This window comes from Typha latifolia, chromosome 5 (genome assembly GCF_019914945.1).
Source record: "Typha latifolia isolate L0001 chromosome 5, TyphaL0001v2, whole genome shotgun sequence".
Classification (NCBI taxonomy): Eukaryota; Viridiplantae; Streptophyta; class Magnoliopsida; order Poales; family Typhaceae; genus Typha; species Typha latifolia.
The window spans coordinates 3,876,624-3,898,521 of record NC_133090.1 but is presented as its reverse complement, the minus strand read 5'-3'; the positions used below and the strand labels follow the sequence as shown (position 1 = coordinate 3,898,521).

The 21,898-nt window shown below is 35.7% G+C and overlaps 1 protein-coding gene and 1 pseudogene across 1 annotated transcript; one reads left to right on the top strand and one right to left on the bottom strand.

The window, feature by feature from the left end:
• The first annotated feature begins 4,869 nt into the window (after positions 1 to 4,869).
• Positions 4,870 to 13,000, top strand: LOC140788443 (probable LRR receptor-like serine/threonine-protein kinase At1g05700; annotated as a pseudogene).
• Positions 13,001 to 19,436: 6,436 nt separating this feature from the next.
• On the bottom strand, positions 19,437 to 20,773 carry LOC140788157 (probable sugar phosphate/phosphate translocator At1g12500). Its single transcript, XM_073137296.1, has one exon. The coding sequence runs from the start codon at positions 20,592 to 20,594 to the stop codon at positions 19,542 to 19,544; it is 1,053 nt and encodes a 350-aa protein (XP_072993397.1). The 5' UTR covers positions 20,595 to 20,773; the 3' UTR covers positions 19,437 to 19,541.
• Between the last annotated feature and the right edge of the window lie 1,125 nt (positions 20,774 to 21,898).

Genomic DNA, 21,898 nt, shown 5'->3' with positions numbered 1-21,898 from the left:
CCGTGTTAGAGTTTGGAGGCCTCCCACGAAACTCTATCGTATATCTTCTCCATGTTGAGCTTCACTATCATCGTCGATAGTGCGCATCAATTGTTAACAAAAGAGTGTGCAATCTCCTGAGCCACGAGGGCATTATCATGTATGAAACGCCTCGCAATAAATGCCGCCCGTTCAACACCAACTAACTTCGACAACGGTGGCTTCAACTGCTGCATGAGGACCTTAGCAATCACATTGTACGCCGCAATACACAATGCAGTGGGGCAATAATCCTTTATCAAAGTGAAAGATAAGTGTGCCCTCATAACATTGGAATAGTCCCTCTATCAAACAATTTCAGGACAACTGGACCCAAATTAGGTCCCATGCACTCGCAATATGTGATGTAAACCTCTACTTGGAAGCCCATTCGGACTCGGCCTTGCCTTTCGAGAGGTCCAAAGTGCAGCACGAATCTCCTCTAGTGAGATTGATGCCACAACCTCAACATCATTCAACATTGGCAGGAGGAGCGTGTCCCAGAGGCTGTGGTTCACATGGTAGAGTTATGCTGATCCCACAAAACCTTGTGACATTCCTAGAAGTATGCTTAATTGCATCATGTTCTATCAACCAATCCCCTTTATCATCAATCACACATATGATTACATTGACTTTGAATTGTGGCAGTTAAATGGAAGCCTTCTTTCACCCATTGAATGTGTGAATGTTGAAACCACCTTAAGTTCACTTGCCAGACTCAAAGCACTTTTTAGATTGTACATGATTTTGGGTTGAGCAATCTTCTCACCATCCAACCTACACAGCACATCCAAATCCTAAGTTGCTATCTTTTGTTTGACTTTGGCAAGGTGCAGCTCCACATTCCCTATACTACTACTCCATGCCTTTAGCGCCGACTCTAAAGCTACCACCTTGTGCGCAAAGGCTTGCATTAGACTACTTGACTCATGCTAAAAAATACCATATAAGTACATCAGTCATTTGTAGTACAGAAAATGGTTGCTGAATTCATAGGGAGATGATAGTAAAGAATGTGCTGTAAGAATACAAAGAAATACCAAGTAAATTACTATTATTATAAAAAGTTAATAAGAAAAAAAATTAAACAAATAGATAAATTGGGAAGAAAGAATGACTAGGTGCCGAGGCTCTCTTAAACTATTTAAATTTTATCTAATTTTAAATTCAATCTTTATAACTCAATTTGGTTGTTTCACATTACAAAACCCCAAAATCGGATGATTATATGGAAGAAAATCTAAATCAATTTTATCAGCATTTTTATCACTTACTAAGCACATAATTAGTTCTATTTAACCTAGTCTGAAGTCGACGATATACTCGAAAGTGACAACATAGCAGAAGATTAAACTATTAAATAGAGACTAAATTATCCAAATATAATTGTGTAAATGTCAAGTACATAAATATCAGGATATATATTATGAGATAAAATTAAAACAACCTTTAAAATTATATAATCATTTCAGGATTATAAGATTAAAAATATAATAGAAAATAACCTAAATAGGATAGAGACATTCCTACCCACGCCAGTATGATTAGCTACTCATGGTAGCTTCCTTCTTTCTTTTTGATATGTTTTCTTTCTTTTCTTTTTCTGACTCTCTTTCCTTTCCCTTCTCTCTATTTTTTCTCTCTTTTTTTTTGGTATTTTCTATATTTTTGGGATGATTTCTTCACTGCCTCTACCCGTCTTATTATAGAATTTTTTTTTTAAATTACCATTATAGGATCAGCTGTAAGGCCAGTTCCATAGTTCTTTTTTGATCATTCGTGAGCCCAAAGGCTAGATATGGGTTGAGCAATAGGCCAACCCTCCCTAGATATAGAGACACTTGGGGATCATTAAGCTTTTGTCAATATAGTAAGCTATCTAGTCTATACTTCAATTCATGTGCCTCACCGAACATTTGCTCTGAACTAAATGTCATTGAGACCTGCTCCCTACTCCTCTAAGCCAATCACACCGCCAAGCTATCAACTGAGTCGAACTATCAAGCCAAACCACCAAGCCACAAGATAATTTTTTTTACAATAATTATTTGGAGTTAGAGTCGATCCCAAGACCTTCTTAGTCATAGTAAAGTATACCTACCAACTCTACTAGAGTTAGTTGGTCAATTCATAAATTTAGTGCAACTAGCATGGATGTATACGGGTCGCGAGTGGGCTGCGGGCCAGTGGGCTAGGCCATTGGCTTCACGCGTGGGTTAGCAAATGAGATCTCCCTGCATAAGGAAATATCCTCAAAATTCATGCATAAATAATTTTTATATTTAAAAAAAAAATTAGATGAGGCTACAAAGTAAACTAAAATAAGTAGTTTGACAAAATAAAATATTATTTTGATTTATGGTGTAAATCACCTAAAGATATAAGAATAAAACTCGTCTAAATGGTAAAATTCTAATTTGAATGCCTAAATAATTGAATTTGGATGAAAACACCATGCCTTGATGGCTTTCTAGGTAGTCGTGACTCGTGAGCGAATGCCCAAATCAGCATCTCCATAAGAATCACCGTTGCTCTTTGGCTCTTTCTCTCATCTCTTCTCTGCCTTTTTCCTGCTCACTTCACTCTTTTCTTTTCTTTTCCTTTCTTCTTGGTCGCCACCATCATGTTACGAATTAGATCTGAACTGATCTAGATATAAAAAATTATGATTATTTTTTGTGGTGGTAGCCTCGTGAGTTAGAATTCTAATGACTTTGTCGGGATAAAAATATATAAATAAAATAGTGGATGAAGGTTAGAACGGGGCAGATTGATAAATATCCGACAATGCGGCGATCGTCGGAAGGTGGCGGATGGCTAAAGGTGGTGGTGGACGGCCGTATAGTAGGGTAGCTCATTGTAGAGGATAGTGGCTAGCTAGGCTTTGCTTTGGAAGCTTTGGAGGTTCTACGTCTATAAAGATAAATGTGATCTAACTACTATATTAAAAGATAAAGACGATAAAAAATATTTGAATAAATTCATATTTATTCAACAATAATATTCAACACATGACCACTCCCAATAAGGAGTAAAATCTTAGCAGATTGGATCCACATGCAAATTATCCGTTTTACTTAAAATTCAAATTAATAAGATAAATTTAACTAACTAACTCAATATGACTTGACCTGACTCAACTGATTCGACTGACTTAAACCATGTAGTACGATCATAATACACCACCCCTTAGCAACGCTCCCTTCCTTCTTTCCTTATTTTTCCTCTCTTAGCGGCCGCCACCATTGCTTAGCTGGTGGTAGCGCCTTCCCTTCCCTTCCCTCCCTATTTTTAGCCATTAATTAGGTGTTTCTCTTCTTCTTCTTCTTCTTCTTCTTCTTCTTCTTCTTCTTCTTCTTCTTCTTTTTTCTTTTATCTTCCTTTGTCTCTTTCTCTCCGCCTCTTTCTCTCCTCTCCTTACTCTCTATTTTTTTCCTTAGTCTCATTCTTCTCCCTCTCTTTCTCTCCTCTCCTTACTCTATTTGTTTCCTTAGTCTCATTCTTCTCCCTCTCTTCTCTCCTCTCCTTACTCTCCAGTTTTTTTCCTTTGTGTATTTGCTAAATGGTGCAACCCACAAGAAAGTAAAGATTTTAACATACAAAAGAAAAGAAAAATCATCCACATGAAAAATACACAACATTATTGTGGTTTGGCAATTTGTGTACGTCCATAGATCCACTATGAGAAAATACAAAAACAAAATGTTCTTATAAAACACATTTTCTAACGTGTGTGATTTAAATTGGTATTTTTTTTTAAATAACAAAAGGACCTCGGCTCGACCATATTAATTTATCAGCTACTTTAAAAACTTAATATATTAGAAAATAATATTTTTTTAATACTTTATATTCTAACATTAATTAGTATCCGGTAATTAACAACAATAGAGACCCACTGATAATTGATACCAATCTAGAAGAGTACTCTTTAATCGTTCCTTCGCTGAAAACAAGCCAAACGCCCAGTACCTACGCGGGCTTACTGATAAGCCATGAGAAAAGAGAAAAGAAAATAACAATTTAAGTACCGGGGTTGTCAACCATGACAAACAACCAGAATTCATCAGGGAAAATTCCTCCCTCCCTCTCTCTCTCTCTCTCTCTCTCTCTCTCTCTCTCTCTCTCTCTCTCTCTCTCTCTCTCTCTCTCTCTCTCTCTCTCTCACTCACTCACTCACTCTCTCTGGTGGACGAAATGTCATGCTGACGAGGTCGTTGTGAAAGGACCAGTAGATTTTCTAACGCGTGTGGTTTGGTTTCAATTGATCTCCTTGCGCCATTTTATTTCGAAAGGTTCTTTGACAAAATAAAGAAAACGAGAGAAAAGTTAGTCTGACATGTAATACTTACAGCTAGCCAATTAATCAGCATAGGTAGGGATTATATAGTTAATTTTTACTAATTAATCACGTCGCTTCCTAGCGCTGGTTTATACTTCTCCGGGCGCTGACCTTTTGTGCTCAATGTAATCTTCGCAGCTAGGCAATAATTTGCTCTGAAAACTACGTGACTTCTCATTCAAGACAATTCGAAAGTCATCACCTGGACAAATTCCGTTAACAAGTTAGGATTTGAGAAACAGACAGCAAGTTGTTTTCCTTTTCCTTTTGAAGAGGAAAGAGCACTTCTGAGCAAATAAACTTATGGGGGAAAGCAATGAACTTAATAATCAGAAAACACATAACCCTCATGGGGACCACTACTTGGCGATGTGTAAATATTATATACAAACATCAATCCAACAGTATTTTAGGGCTCACAGGAACCAACCCATCGATGCCTCTATCACTGGCGTATATATTAACTTCTCTTATGCAGTGTTATTGATAGTGGGGAGATAACGGCCATGGCGATGTACCTCTACTACTCTGAGACACAAGTACTAATAAACTTTGCCCTGATAGGTCTATTAGCAGGAGTTATTGCAGTTTATGGGCAGCCCGGTATGTATGCTTATTGTATTAGTATAAACTTTATTGTTTAAGCTTTCTCAACTAGCTGGGATCTGAAGTTTAGTTCAGCATGTTAGAGTCATAAAAGACACTCAGATTTCTTTTCTTTTATTGATAGATCATGAGCCCCGTACGCTAATTATAAACTACACAAATGGACTGTTAACTCTTCTAAGAAAAAATGTCAACTCTTCCCAAGAATAATTCATTTGAAATTCTAGAGAACTATATTAAGTCTTTAAAATTAAATTAATTGAATAGAACTATGTGTTAATTCCTTGTCATGGATTCAATTGATCGATTTCTTTATTGTTTATGATTATTGTATTTTAGGTTGTAGAGAAGATGAATTTCTTTGTGTACATGAATCTGACTTTAGGTTAGGTAAGAGTGCTTAACATCCTTAATGCAGTTAACTTAACGTAAAAATTTTATTTAAGTTTAGTTAATTATAAATTTAATGGTAACATGTGTTGAACAAATTTCTAATAGAACATAAGGTATGATTTTGCAAAAATTGAAACTGCAAATACTTGAAAATATAAATCGTTAAATGCAAATTTTTCTATTCGCAAACAAGCTGTGATCATAATATCTTATACTATACATATACATGCAGTACGTAAAACAAAAGGTTATAACTACTTAAAACAAAATTATGTAACCATAAAAGGTTGGTATTGACTGTATAAAATGCATACACACTGCTTAAATAGATCTACATATTATACATAAAATATGCGCACTGCCTGCTAAGTCCAATTATCCAATGCTTTCAAGTGTCATATTTTTCCGTCCACATTATATAAAGAGAAAGTATACTGCATAAAAATCATTAAGACAACCACACTATGGACAAAAAATACCCATCTTTCTTAATTTTTCCTGGGGGAGATGCATCAGCAATTGATAGTATATCCGTGTTCTTATGCAGGCTTTGTGAGCATCGACTGTGGTACGTCCGCAGATATCAGCTACACAGATAGCAGTACAGGGATAGTATACACTCCTGATTCCCAGTACATTGACACTGGGAAAAACTTCAACATTTCTAAGAATTACATAATCAACTATTGGTATCTAAAACAGTTTGAGGACGTTAGAAGCTTCCCAGATGGATCTCTAAATTGTTATACCATCAATGGCATACATCAAGGTGGAAAATATCTTATAAGAAGCTACTTCCTTTATGGTAACTACGATGGTCGACTTAGTCCAAGCTCCAGTACTCCATTGCAATTCAATCTCTATATAGGGGTTAATCTCTGGAAGACTGTGAACCTCACGGATCCATATTTTCTCCAGTTTTATGAGATCATAACTATGGCCACAACGGACTACTTCTCTATTTGTTTAGAGAATACCGGAAAAGGAACTCCATTCATATCTTCCCTTGAGCTGAGGTTTATTGACGATCCAAATTCCTACGCAGACGTGACCCCGACCATCTCACTGGAAGGATTAGGTAGGGCCGATATGGGAGCAACTACTTCTGATATAATAAGGTAATTAACTTTACATTTATTTATCCATTCATAATTATGCATGTGGGTGTTGTTAATTATATGATAATTAAAGAGCGACATGTTACCAGCTGGGTCTAGTTAAAAATTGCAATCTTGCTGAGTTTGATGTAACCTAAATGTAACCAAGCTTGGATTTGAATAATATTGAAAGTATAATTGCTAATCAAATCTGGCCATTAATGAGGTTAATTCCAAGCGTAATTCAAGCCGAGCGATTCATGAGCCTCACAAAATTTGACAATTATATATATATTTGTGATGATATAATCCCAAAATTGACTATAACATATCTTTCTATATGTAAAATGAAATTACTAACATCAACTATACATCAAAGCTAAGGAAATGACAATAATGTTAACTTTGATCCTCCGTATCTCTTATCCTAGATATTGCAACCAAACCGCTATTCTTATCCAACATATTTATTCTTGCAAACACCGTCTCGCAGTACTCCACCCCCTCCAGTTTGCTAAAGATTTTATATTCATATATGTAAAAGGAATTTTCTATTAATATTTTGTGGACAGGTACCCAAACGACACTTATGATCGCACTTGGATACCGTGGAACGATGCACGTTGTACTCCCATCTGTGCAACAAAAGACATCCAGAACAGGCCGGAGGACACTGTTCGAGTGCCATCTATCGTCATGAAGACTGCAATCACACCGAAAGACAATACTACCCTTGCTTATCAATGGGACGCAGCGTGGAGAGACAATCGTCCTATGTTTTACATATACATGCACTTTGCTGACTTCGCCTCTGTCAAGAGATCTTTGGACATCTTCGTTAACGATGAACTCAAAGTGAGCAATGTCAAACCTGACTATCTTTGGACAAGTCACATAAACCTCACCTTCGACCTTGGAACGGCAACTGGATATACTCTTGACATAAAACGAGCGGCTGGTTCCACCCTTCCGCCAATTCTCAATGCTTTAGAGATATACAGAGCTATGTATTTTAGTTATTTAGCAACGGATAGAGGAGATGGTACGTAATCACCTACATTAAATGTTAGGGTTTTCTTACATAATTCCATTGATTTTTTTTCAAAAAAAAATGTCATATATATCTATCTGCCTCTGTATTTTTCAGAGTACCATAATTGTCACTGACATCATTCAACATTGTCATTATGGTTAAATTTTGACAGAATACTCAGAATACTTTTAATAAATGGTTGTTAAGTTTAACAAATGCATACAATCAAATCTATTTGAGATGAGCGATTATTGCAAACGTTTTATATGCTAACGCTTTGTCTATGTTTTGTCGATCGACCTTTTACCAGTTGATGGAATGGTGGACCTCAAAGGGTTGTATCATAAAAAAATTTGGCAAGGTGATCCATGCGCTCCGGAAAAATTAGCTTGGAAAGGCGTTAATTGTACGGTTTCTGGTTCTAGTCCTCCTAGAGTTACAAGTCTGTAAGTACAATAACTCTTCCAAAGAAATATTGGAAATAATTGGATAAATCATCTCTGATCTCTCTTTGTTCTTTCTCCAAGTAGTATGAAAACAAAGACTTAATGACTTCGAATGTCCTGCAGAAACCTTTCTTCATATGGATTAACTGGTGGCATACCCACAGCTCTTGCGAAACTTAAAGCCATCAAATACTTGTAAGTGGCAAAGTACTTCTCCAGTTTATTTTCTAAGAACAGTATATGTTAGCCAATGCCATTTCCCAACTCTTTTTTCCTCCTTCGTTTAGTAGTTTTTGACCATCTCTTTCATTAGGGATCTATCGAACAATAATCTATCAGGCTCGATACCAAGTTTCTTAGCAGATTTACCCCTGGCCATGCTGTAAGCAAGCACATTCTTTTCATAGATCTATAAAGCCCTGGAAGAAATATGTATTAATTTGATCATCAATTGTTTTTTCTTTTGTTGCAGAAATTTTTCAGGGAACCAACTCAGTGGCTCGATCCCAGACGCTCTCCTTCAAAAGCAAGCAAGGGGCTTGCTTGACTTAGAGTACGTCTTTCTTCCTCCTATACAACCTAGCTATGCCCAACATGAGCCTCGTTTTTCTTATTTTTCCTCTCTCTCTCTCTCTTTGATGGATGCAAGAGTTGGAAACAACCCGAACCTGTGTCAGCCCGGGAATAAATGTAGTAGCTCTGGAAAGACTCCTACCACCATTGTCATAGCAACCGTTATTCCAACAACTTTCATAATATTAACCATACTATTGCTGATAGTTCTCTATCGGAGAAGAAGCACACCAAAGCAAAACTGTAAGTTGAGACAGCAGCCATCATCTCCATTCTAACTCGCACATGTGAACTAATTAATTTACTTTATCTACAAGTATAAAGTCAAACAGTTAATAAGATTTACCTCATGATGGATATTATCTTTCTTTAATTTTTACGTGCAGTAGCGTCGGCGCCTTCCATGCAAAGACAACCAAGAGAAGACGAGGTAACTTTCGACAAGCCTTTAGGCGTTGACGAATTCACGTATCTAGAGCTGAAGACAATCACCAAAAACTTTGGACGAGTCCTCGGCAGAGGAGGCTTTGGAACTGTTTACCACGGTTGCTTAAAAGACGGGATGGAGGTTGCAGTCAAGATATGCTCTTATAATAAATCGGCTCAGGAGACGTCCAGTACTGATCCGACAACGGAAGAAAGTGATTACAATGCAAAAGGAGACAAAGAGTTTTGGGCTGAGGTATTTGTTAAGGTCATGACATACATTGCTGATATCTAATTAACTGACAACTTTTAAGTTTTTAGATCAATTAGTTATCTAACATGATATTAGAATTGAATCTACTTTTATTTCCTAACTCTTAGTATTACCGTATAGTAGTACACCATATTTTATTATCTTTCATCTTTTCGCATGCAGTGTTATTAGGGGCTGCAATCCAAAAGTGTGTTAAAGACATAATATATATTATTTGTCCTTACCTTATTACATCAGTTTTTGGATCAACTCAGCATTTATGTTATTCTGTAACGTAGTTCTTTGGTGATAGAAAGGGTAACGATTAGTGGACGGTGTATTAGGAGCTAATAATTAAGTTATCCTTTGTTAATATAATGCTATATAAGGTTATCCAGTTGCTGGCAAACAGAGTAATTATGATTTCTTTTGGTTGCAGGCCTTGCTCCTCACAAGGGTTCATCACAGAAAACTGGTGACTTTGATTGGCTTTTGCAAAGACAGTAACCATCTGGCCCTAATCTATGAATACATGTCACAAGGAAGTCTCAGAGATCATCTCATGGGTATGAGCATTAATATAAGATAAATTATTTTTATATTTAAATTGAACAAATTTTAATAGTTAATTAGCTTAAAAGAGGTAGCTATTCAAGCATGGGGGACCCCCACCACTTGATGTTAAAATCTTCCCTTACTAATAATGCTGCATTATGGATAAATAAAAAAAAGTTTTAAATTAGGTAAATTATAAATTGCCCCACCTGGTTTTCTCTAAAATCAAATTATCTAAGTAAACTTTCATTTGTATTAGTTTGCCTCCTTATGGTTTATATTAAGTGAGAAAATATAAACTTTTTTGTCCAAATATAACAGAGAAGGTATAAAAAAATTAAAAATTATTTGAGGGTTTTTTTTTCACCATAATGTATATCAAAATATTAGAATTTTCTTTTCTCTTCTATTAAATTTTCTCACATATGATATCTTCAAATTCAAAACAAATTACATTTTCAACATCTTCTATCTTCTATCTAAGATAATAAACCTCAAATCTTAATTATTATCTAACTATCATATTGTGCCTCCCTTTAAATATATGTTCATGAAATAAAAAACTTATCCATTAAGGCATCAATGCAAAAACTATTTGCGATACAAATATACTTATCACCTTTTATAAGATACCCTTCATGCAAATAACGAAGAGGACATTTTTATTTTGTTTGTTAACTTATCGTTAGCTAGCTTTTGAGGGGAATTTATGCACAAAAAAGTGTTTTAAGACTATCAATGCAAAAACCAAGTGTCTCGCGAGACAGGTCGAGGTACAAATATCAAGTAGTACTCTAAACGTAGACGAGAGATTTTTACTCAATATCTTCTGGTTCATGTATGAATATCGCTCAAAACTACTTTGTGCATTTCTTTTACTCAATATATTTTAATAAAAAATATTTTTGATAGTGAGTTGAAACTATTTATATTTCTAAATTTCTACCCCACGTAGGAGAGATGCCTAGAAAGTTGCCAGCGTGAATTGCAAATATTAATACGTCCTATATCTGGTACAGTGATAGGTGGTTTTAATCTTTTATCCCCTAATACAACCCTACTTTATGATCAACATGACGTATTCTTCTGGATATATAGTGAGTGGAATGAGATTGATCAATCGCTACTCCACCTAGATAAGTGAGACATTGTTCTTGCTTAAAACAAGTCATGGATCATGCACAAGTCAAGGAAACATTATTCTTTTCACAAGCACGTATCATTAATTATGTTAGTGCAGGCAAAGCTGGAGAGAGAAAATTCTTAATAAGTTGGAGCAAGAGAATTGAGATAGCAGTGGACGCGGCACAAGGTGTGTCTTCACATTGTAAGGTTTAGCTTGTAATTCGATAAGATTTATTTTAGAAGCTTAATTTATTGAGCAGGGCTGGAGTATTTGCACAAGGGATGCAGCCCACCTATAGTTCACAGAGACGTGAAGACCAGCAACATCCTTTTGTCTAGTAACCTTGAGGCTAAGCTTGCAGATTTTGGGCTTTCCAAGGCTTTCCACACCGATGCTGACACTCATATCTCGACCAACGTTATAGCTGGCACTCCAGGATATCTAGATCCAGAGTATGTTAATTCTCTATCTTAGCATCTATATGCAAACTATATGCATCAAACAAGGTACGTATATATGCTAACTTCAAACAGAATGATTCATGGCAACTTATCAACTCTTGTTAATTGGTTTCTCTCACCACCTCACAAGCACCTCCGTCACTGCTTGCACAGGAGGATGCCACTTCTGATACCGTTTGTCGAGAGTCTCTTAAGTATCACCATGTATGTTGAAAATATATGGTGCCTTTTGCACATATTTACTAAATTATTAAGCTTTATTTATAAATAATAAAAATATAGGGTGTAAATCGTAATTTTATTATAAAAAAAAGGATGTTTATATGTAAATTTTTCTTAAATTTAATACTATAAAGTCTATTTTAGACATGTTAGCTGGTAGCTGCCACCTCATAGTATTAATATAAAAATACTGAACTTATTAACTTTTACGAAGCACTAAAAAATTCAACGTTTTATCTAAATATAAAAACTTAATCTCATCTGTGCTTTATTCCTACTAAGGATATTATGCAAAGAATAAAAAGATTATTTCTTAATTTATATTTATTTATAATCTTAAAATACTAGAGGATAAATTAGAGAAATTTATTATATTACAATAGCATAAACTAGAGAAAAATATTGAATTCAGATCTGAATAAGATAAATTAAGGTCAAATCTTCTTATCATACTCACTATCTTCATATATTCTTATATTTATATGTAAATCCCATGTAAACTGCTAATAAAATTAGTATTTTATATCTTACGTAAAATACTAATGAGTCGAAGTGTCTAAAATTGACTTCTTGAGGTAACAATTTTGGAAGATAGATTATTTGTGACGAGTCCTAGCTAGATAATTTGGTCAAAATACTCATGTTTGTGGGCATAGTGTTACTCTTCCTACTACCCACCAATCAGCATCCATTAGACAGAAGTGGCGGATCAAAACAATCATCAATTGGAGAACATAGTCCTTCTTCCCAAAAGAAATCTATGCAACCTGAAACTATAGGATATAACTTTAAATTCCAGTTGTATCCGATCGATCATGTCCCAACTCATCTTAAAGGGTTTGGAAGCTAAAATGTTAGGAGCTCTGAGAGTCCTCAATGCCATGAAAAGTAAATGAGGAGTTCATGTGAAAATGGACAATAAAGTCTAGTGTAATTATCCCATTACATAATGAGCTTTTAATTTAGACAACGTATGGGTGATAACAACTCTTACACAGGTACCATAATACCTTCCAGTTGACGGAGAAGAGCGACGTATACAGCTTCGGTATTGTTCTCCTGGAACTGATCACAGGCTTACCTGCAGTGGTGAAGTTGGGAGAAACATGTCACATATTGCAATGGGTGCAGAAGAAGCTCTCCAAAGGGGACGTGAGAGAAGTCGTCGATGCAAGGCTGCATGGCCAACATGTCGACGCCGACTCCGTCTGGAAGGTCGTGGACGTAGCGAAGAGGTGCACGATGCCGGTGGGCAGCCAGAGGCCAAACATGAGTGAAGTGGTAGCTGAGTTGAAAGAGAGCTTGCATCATCCACTGGAGGTCTATCAGCAAAGCAGCTTGCAGGTTTCTATTACAGATACATCTGATGCGAACTTACAGGGTGAATCACTTGAAGTAATGCGCAGGGAGGTGGCCACTTCATCCATCGGACGGGTTCCGAGATAGGGGTGTTTGACTGGGGAAATTTAAGTGAGACTTCCAGGTGAATCACTTGAAATATATATTTTTGAAATATATATGAACAATTAGAGCACAACAATGCGTAGAGAATGTGTCTTCCATCTGTTTGCTCTCCTCTAATTCTTTTGCAAGCTTGTATTATGTTTCCATGTCTTATTTTCTAAATAAATAAGTAAAGTTTTAGAAGCAGGAAAAAAATGAATAAATACTAGCTAGTACCTTTGTGAAGTCCAAGATCTTTACAAAGTAAATCCCAGAACCATTGTGACAAATTTTGACCGATGACGTGAGCGGTGTTTACTGAAATTAATCGTGGTGATTAAATATTTCTTTTTCTTTTTTGAAAAAATATAAAATTAAAGATCTTACAAACGAAGCCAATGATAAAACGTGAGTTGTTGGTTATTAATACTAAAAGTGAGTTGTTGCCTAATCATCTATTGCTTGGCCATTTATATACATATTAAGCCTTTTCTTTATTTTATTTTTTAGATTAGAAAATTAATATAACTAAAGATGAATTAAATCTTAAACCAATGGCCTCCTCTCTCTCTAAATGGTAATTTATATCTGTTACTCTATTTTATTTTATTTTAGATATGTTGAAGAAAACTAATATATTTGTAGTAGATTATCTTATCTTTTTATATATATAATATAGGCAATTAAAATTAATACACTGTGTGAATGTTTGAATATTTGCCAATATAAACTATGTCTTAGAGGTACCATATATAGTGGTGGGGTGTTTTCTTTCTTAGTGTAGTCAAATTGGTCAAATATATTTAATAAGAGCATATGAATATATATTACTCTATTATTTAATTGGTTAAATATTTTTTACAAAATGCCTATAGAAAATTAATAAATTTTAATAGAATCATAAAATACCTTTTTTTTTTGTTGCCGCATGGTTATACTTCTAAAACTATTTGTGTTTAAATTTTTAGCAACAAATATATTCACAGTTATAAGTTATAAGTTCTTCGTCATCTTAAAAAATAGTGATGGTAACAATTAGCATTGTCACTAAATATAACTATATTAAATATTTGTGACTATACGATTATAATTTTCTAATGATTTCAATATGTCGTGTCATCCATATACATATTTTGTAATATCTAAATTAAGATTTAGTGACAATATTTATCGTAGCAAATATTCTTTTTATTGCTAAATAAGTTTTTATTTATAAAAAAATATGATTTCTACTTAGCAGTTATGCTTGCTACCAAATATAAATTTATTTAGTGAGATTGCTGGGAACTATCTTTTTTTCACCTTAGTTATCATTATATCGCAAAGTTTGTTGCCCTTGGATTATGATACTTATGTGACATATTTTTATCATTATTATTGGCCATTTATACATGAAAAAATCGAAAACAAAAACAAAGAAGACAAAAAGCCTATTGATTACAAAACAAAATCTCTCGAGGTTATCCGAGATAGGTTACATGCGACATCAAAACAATCATTAAAGCCTATCACCACTTCTAATGTACTAACATCATTCTTACATACGTTAACATGACGTAACCAAACAAAATACATCAAAACAGTTAAATTGCCACTAATCATGCATCTTGAATATGAATCAACATCCTTTAAGAAAAGAGGAGTTGGGTCATTTCTATATACTACACCGTTAACTTATGAAATAAGAATAGTTTTATTCTAGAATATGCTTCATTATTTTAATGTATTAATTAAATAACATCTTAGTTTATTATGGTACAGTAATTCATTATTTTCTCTTATCTTATTCTGTACAATTTTTAAAAAGTAATTAAATAATAAATCATAATTACTATATTGCTCTAAGATTAGACATAACTTAATTACACATCACATCAACTATAGTTGATATATTTCTTCTATCTTTTCTCTCTTTTTCTTTTGAAAAATAGTCATATCACATAAATATCTATATTGTCATGCACTACATCACTATATAGCTAGCATTGCTACGGACTGGATAGCATTACCACACATTATAAATTATTGCTACGTCTTGTCACTGTATAGTCGCACATTGTCATTTATTGCATTACTACTACAATGTCACGCTCTATATAACTACTAGATTGTCATTATATAAATACATATTACTACACACATTACTCTCACTACATTACCACTTTATAGCCACGCATTGTTGCGTATTACATAACCAGTATATTGTCACTCATTGATATTATATTGCTACACATTATCACGCACTACGTTGTCACGCATTATCACACACTATGTTGTCACGCATTATCACGCACTGCAACACATTACTATGTATTGTAGATATATGATGCGTTTTAAGTCAGTATTTATAATTAATAAAAATAATATTTTAGAAAAATACTATTTTAGAAAAATACTATTTTTACTACTATTTTAACATAACTCAAATATATTTTCGTCATTTGGTTTAAAATATCACAAATTCCCAATACAATTTTATTATTCTTTAATATTTTAATATCAATTTTATGTCACATTAAATATAATTATTACTTGTATTAAACTAAATATTAGAATAGCTTATACTAATATTAGCTCTCTTCTTTTGATATTAAAAATTAAAATAGTTATGCATAATCCACCCTTATTCCACAAGTGAACATAGCTGAGAACATAAATATTTCTAACACCAAAATATTTGGCTTTAGCAAAACCCACACCTAAGATGTGCAAATATGTGAAGAAATAAGAAAACACAAGCGAAAGACCTACAAGCATAACCACAACACAAGATATGCGTAGTTCATCCAAAATTGAGCTATGCCCACTTACACAGAGAAGAAAATATAAAATACAAGTAGAGGGATCTCACCTCTCTACTACCATGGGCATACAACATTCCAGTAAGGATCGTTCTTGCTTGACTCTCCTAATTAAGTAAATCTACTTTCGAGTGTCCTAGCCATCATCTCCAACCAAGCTTAAAGATCAGGGACTAGCAAAATGACCGAGAGAGCAAATTCCCAAATCCTCTCTTCTTCTCTACACCGAGAAGAGAGAACAAGAACGAAACCCCCTCTTACCTACCAACCCTTTACACATTTGGATCACATAAGCTCTCTTATAAATTAATGACTCACACTTAATGCAAACCATATAAATTAATGAACCCAAACTAACATAACTCACTCCATGATATCACAAATCCAACAATCTCCATCTTGATAGCAAATTCACTATCTCCTACCTTTTGCAAGCTTTATCTTTTGCTCACCTTGAAACCTCGGGAAGTAAGGCGTTATTAACCTTCTCCGCTTGCACTGATCTTCTTGGAGGAGAGTGGCACTTCGAATGAGAGATCCCGCTAATGGGAGGAGTGAGGTTTATGCTCATAGCTGTCTTGAGGTAGAGAGAGAGAGAGAGAGAGAGAGAGAGAGAGAGAGAGAGAATCTAATTGTAGATAAAGTGAAAGGTTATTAAGTGTTGTCTTCTCGAGGGGTAAAGTAGTAAATTTAAGTTATTATTAAAGTACTTTTTAAAATTTATATAGAACAAAATAAAAATAAATAATGAATTAGTATAACAGAAGAAACCAAGTTATCGTTTAGTTACTGTATCAGAATAAGTAGACATATTTAAAAAAAATACTATTTCTATTTCATAAGTAAATCGGGGCTAAGAAATTTATCATGAAACAATTTCCTTCCAATATTTTTCTCCCCATATGGAGTCTTAAAATGCTCTTCCTTTATGGAAGTATTATTAGGCATTCAATATTAGACTGATTTGATAGATAGTATGATAATCTCTCCCTTTTTATAGGCTATTCTTATTCGCCTTCTCGATTAAAGTAGCAAAACACTCTAGCTCTCACTTATCTTAGCCTCGTCGATGCTCTACAAACGTTTCGATGGAGATTGATGCAGCCAACATAATTTTTCATTCCTATCTTCTTCATCTTCATGATGTTGTCACTTGGGGATTCAACTCAATTAAAGTCTTTAGCACCAGCTCTTTCTACTGAATTATTATTGATGAAGATTTGTCGATATTTAGCATCGATTTGGAAGCTATCCTTACCTTCGAAAGCTAGAATATTTCTTTCTTCGCCTTGCCATCTCTAAAAAGTTTCATATTAAAAAGCTATTTTCCGTAGAGGTTTTAATACTAAAGTTTCTTGTGGGCTTTATGGTCTTCCTAGAGAGTCTTCTTCATATCTCTTTCTTTTACCCACTGCCTCTTCTTTCAGCATATTATTCATTATTTTGGCAGTACATTTCACTTTCCCAAATACATGTCCCAACAAAGATTAGGAAGGTTTTGGACTTTTCTCTTAGCACTCGATGCATATTGTTTTAGAAAAAAGAACTAATAAACTATTTCCGTTGGAACTATGGATCTGATTTCCAATACTCTTATTTAGGATTTGTGAGAGTTTTGAATTATTTTATCATAAGACAACACATCTTGATTTCTCTTCTTTTATTTAATCTTGCACTTCTTAAATGGTGTGTATTAGTTAATTCTAAATGAGGCTCTGTCCTTATATTTTTCTCTGTCAAAAAGACTCTTTACCTTATTGTTTCAAAAAAAAAATTCTGTATTATAAATTAGAAAAGATAACGATAAAGTTACATACGACAAGTAAAAAGTGATCGTTAAGGCTTACTCGTCCAAACTCAACGACGTGGGTTAAGTCTTTGTCCGCCCCAGGCTCACAATAGCTCAACTCCATGCATATTTGTATGATTTTTTTAGTTTTTATATTAGATATTTAATAAACTAAATATTAATATATAAAGTATGTTTTGAAGAAAGATAACTAAAATATTTTTATAAAAACCTATTATATTGATATGATAAAATATAATATTTTTTAAATTTAACCTTATGCTCGACCTAAGCCCAACTCCGCCGACCAGATGAACACCGACGGGGACAAGGGAGTTAAGCATGGAACATGTGTAATAATTCAAATAGATCTTGCTGAAATATATTTATGAGGTACAGAAGACACACACACACACACACACAAAAACTTGTCTATCCTGACCCAATCGGTAATTGCCACCCGTACCCGCCCGCTACTAATCTGGCAGTCTCGTAGGAAAAACCAAACAGGGATCGAGTTAGAGCAAGGACGCTACTTGAGGAGTACTCCGTACACGATGCAGCTTATAATGATAAAGGCTGGTCGTTTACCTGAGAGTTGTTGACCGAAATTTTAAAACAACACTATTTATCCTTATTATTTTCCCATCAAAATTATCACTAGTTTAACCAACTCAATTGATACATTTTAAGTCACTGGAATAATTATAATGAACAGTAAAAAAATTAAATAGTTTATATATAAAGTATTCAGTTAAAATAAAATACTTAAAGATAAAATATTGAACTGTTAGACACTTTCTCTAATTGTGAAATAATAATTTAACATTTTACTGATAATATAAATTGCTAAACAGTTCAGTTATTCTCTAAGATAATAGTGATATAGAGACCCTCTTTGCTAATAATTTTGCTCCATAGTTTATAAGGAGGTTTATTTTTGGTCAAAACCTCGTTTCTTCAGGACATCAAACAATACCACCCCAAACTACTAGAAAGAATCAGCAATAGAATTTGTGAACAAGCTCCTACTCCTACTCAACACCACAATGCAAACAAGCACTAGCGAATTTTGTTTTCAATTGTATCCAATTTATAATTAGCCTACAAACTTATAATCTATTAAGAATTTTTTTTCCGTAAAATCTAGTTATCAGTCTGGTTTTTAATATTTTTGTTAAGAAAACATTGCATCACTGTCGAGTTATAAATTTAGGCGCTCAGCAAATTATTCAATTTTTATTTTTAAAAGAAGATTTTAAATATAAAAAGGTAATCATTTGGAATTTCTAATCTGTGTGAGATAAGAGCATATTGATAAATGGATAGGTAATGAGGTTAAAAATATTATAAAAAATAAATGAGAAACTAATTAACACTAATATGATATCCCCACTGAACTAAAAAATGGTCAGGTTTGGATCTGGGTGCAAATCTAAAACCACAAGTAGTTATAAAATATAGATCTTGGACCTCTGTCTACTCTATCTGAGTGGCACAATTTTGAAATGCTTGTGTTGATAAAAAAAAAAAAGAGAAATATTTTGCTTGGAAGGCGATCATCACTTGCACTTTATTTAAAAACTAATTCCCTTACAATTATTCTCTGTGCTAAGGAATCTGAGTATATGAAATGCCCTGAATCAGATCCATTGGTATGAGAGAAGAAAAATTAAGAAACAAAAGCTTGCACTTATAGTTCTCTCATCACAGATCATATTCCCCCACCCAATGCATCTTGCTTTGGCTTAAAGAGACATTAAAGTGAAGAAAAGATAAAAAAAAAAAAGGAATTGGGTTAAGTGGGTCCTTTGCTTTGCTTCTTCTCTAACCAATGCGAGTACCAAAATGCAAGAACTCAACTGTACCCAAAATTTTATTACCAATTTATCTCAACAACAATGTTAATCTCGTCTAAGGGGAGGAAAAAATGGAGTAAATTGTATCAATTAGATCAAGAAGGAGGAGAAGAGGGATTATTCTTGCACCTCTTCTTGGCCTCGCTGTAGAGCACGACCCCGAGGATGGTGATCCCGAATCCGACCATCCCCATCACCGTGACGGGATTGCGGAAGATGAGCACGGAGACGACGGCGGCGACGGCGGCCTTGGCGTTGCCGAGGACTTGAAGTGTGAGGGCGCTGGTGTGCTTCGTGACTAAGAAGTTGGTGAGGTTGACGAGGTAGGCGACGGTGGCGTTCCCGAAGAGGAGTAGGGCGAGGCTGGGCTCTTCTCGGATCTTGGCGAGGGTGGCGGCGGCGACGCCCGGCTCGGAGAGGAGGGCGACGGGGAGGAGGATGAGGGCGGCAATGGGCGCCATGTACATGAGGAGGTTGATGGAGTTGAGCTTCTCGGACTCGGAGGAGAGGAGGATGCCCTGGACGACGGACTTCAGGGCACGGCCGGCTGTGGAGGCGAGGCAGATAAGGAAGCCGAGGGCGTGGAAGAGCGGCTCGCTGTTGGAGGCGACGGCGATGCCGAGGACAACGGGGAGGAGCGCGAGGTAGACTGGGGTGGGCTCCGGGCGGCAGGTGATGGCGAGAGCGAAGGCGGCGGTGAAGAATGGGGTTGTGGCGCCGATAGCCTGGTTGAAGGAGACGGGGAGGTAGCGGAGGGAGGTGTTGCCGCAGACGACGGAGAGGGAGAAGATGACAGCGAGGAAGACGATCTTGAGGAGCTGGGAATGGGAGGAGACGGCTTGGGAGGGGACGAGGCGGAGGAAGCGGACGGAGAGGAAGGTGTAGAAGGAGCAGGAGAGCATGTGGAGGAAGGTGAGGAAGATGGGGTAGCGGTAGCCATGGATGGAGAGGAGGTACTTGTTAAGGAGAAGGACGCCGATGTTGGAGAAGTACCAAGATAAGATGATGAAGGCGGTGGCGGCGGTGGAGGAGGAGGACGAAGTGGTGGTAGATTTGGAGGGAGGGGTTTGGGGGATGTCGATGGCGATGAGGGAGGAGGGGTCGAGGCGTGGGTTGCTGCCGCGGCGCTGCGTGTAGGATTCCACCATTGGAGGAGGCTGGGGAGGTGTGCTTTCTCGGTGGTCTTGGGTTTTCTTAGTAGTAGTAGTAGTAGCAAAAGAAGGAAAGGGGAAGAGAGGGGGGAGGTAGATGAGATTGGATCTGTGAGCTACTTGTGATTTGATGTATGGGAGGAGGGAGGGGGAGATTTGTAGATCTGAGGATCGGACGGTTGGTGATGGATGGGGAGAGGTGAGAGAGTAGAAATGGGGGGAGGACGTCGGATTGGGATTCGAGGGAGGATGATGGGAAGGTGTCGGTAGATGACGGTGGTGGGAGGGAAAGGGAGTATTATTTTTTTTCAATTTAACGAAAAATTCAAAAGAAAGGCACCTGACGTCCAGTTATTTTAATAATGACCATCCAAATACTCATTTACCGGGAAAGGTTAAAAAGGAGCGAAGTGCGCCTCTCAGCAGCAGTATCACCCTGTTTTGATAGAAAAATTAGGAGAGAAAATTAAGAAAAAAATGTTTTGATAAAATATTTAGAAGAGCATAGGGAGGGAAGAAAGGGAGAATAAAAAATAGTAGCTTCTAATCGTGTTCTCTCTCTTTTTTTTTTTCTCTCTCCAAAAGTGAAAAAGAAAGGAATGTAGAGGTTTATATTTTTTTTCTCTAAATTTTTCCAAAGAGAGTTAAGACTTTTTTCTTTTTTTTTTTGGTTTACCTTCACATCTTTTCTCTCCATCAAACATAGTGCAAGGAATGTAGAGGGTTCAAGTGAATGGACGTCCAGTGGCTTCGGTCCAAGAATTTTTGCAATTGGTAACATAATACCTAATTAGGTATCCTTCAGACTGCCGATAAAAGGGACAGAACATGCACAAGGCTAGGCCCACATCTCTCTCTCTCTCTCTCTCTCTCTCTCTCTCTCTCTCTCTCTCTCTCTCTGTGTATGGCTTTTTAGTGATTAGAGACAAGTAAACTAAATCATTGGCACAACTATGATTGCGTCAAAAATGGGCGTTCAACTAATGTAAGCTGAGGAACTTAGTTGAGAAGCCATAAGAGAATTTAACTGTAGATAAAGGATGATGACCTTGATGGGATGGGCATGTTCGATATGGGCAATCTTTATTGCCCACGTGATCCATCAAATTTGCATACGTTTCTTTGTATGTAATATAAGAATAAAAGTTGCTTGTCAATTAAAAACAAGGCATAATTATGATGATTAAGTGAGACCTATGAAACCAGAAAATATTAGTAACTATTTCTACCTGAAATCAACATCTACTGCAAAGGACTTATATTGCAGGACTATATAGGGTAACCTGATGATAATTGTAGTA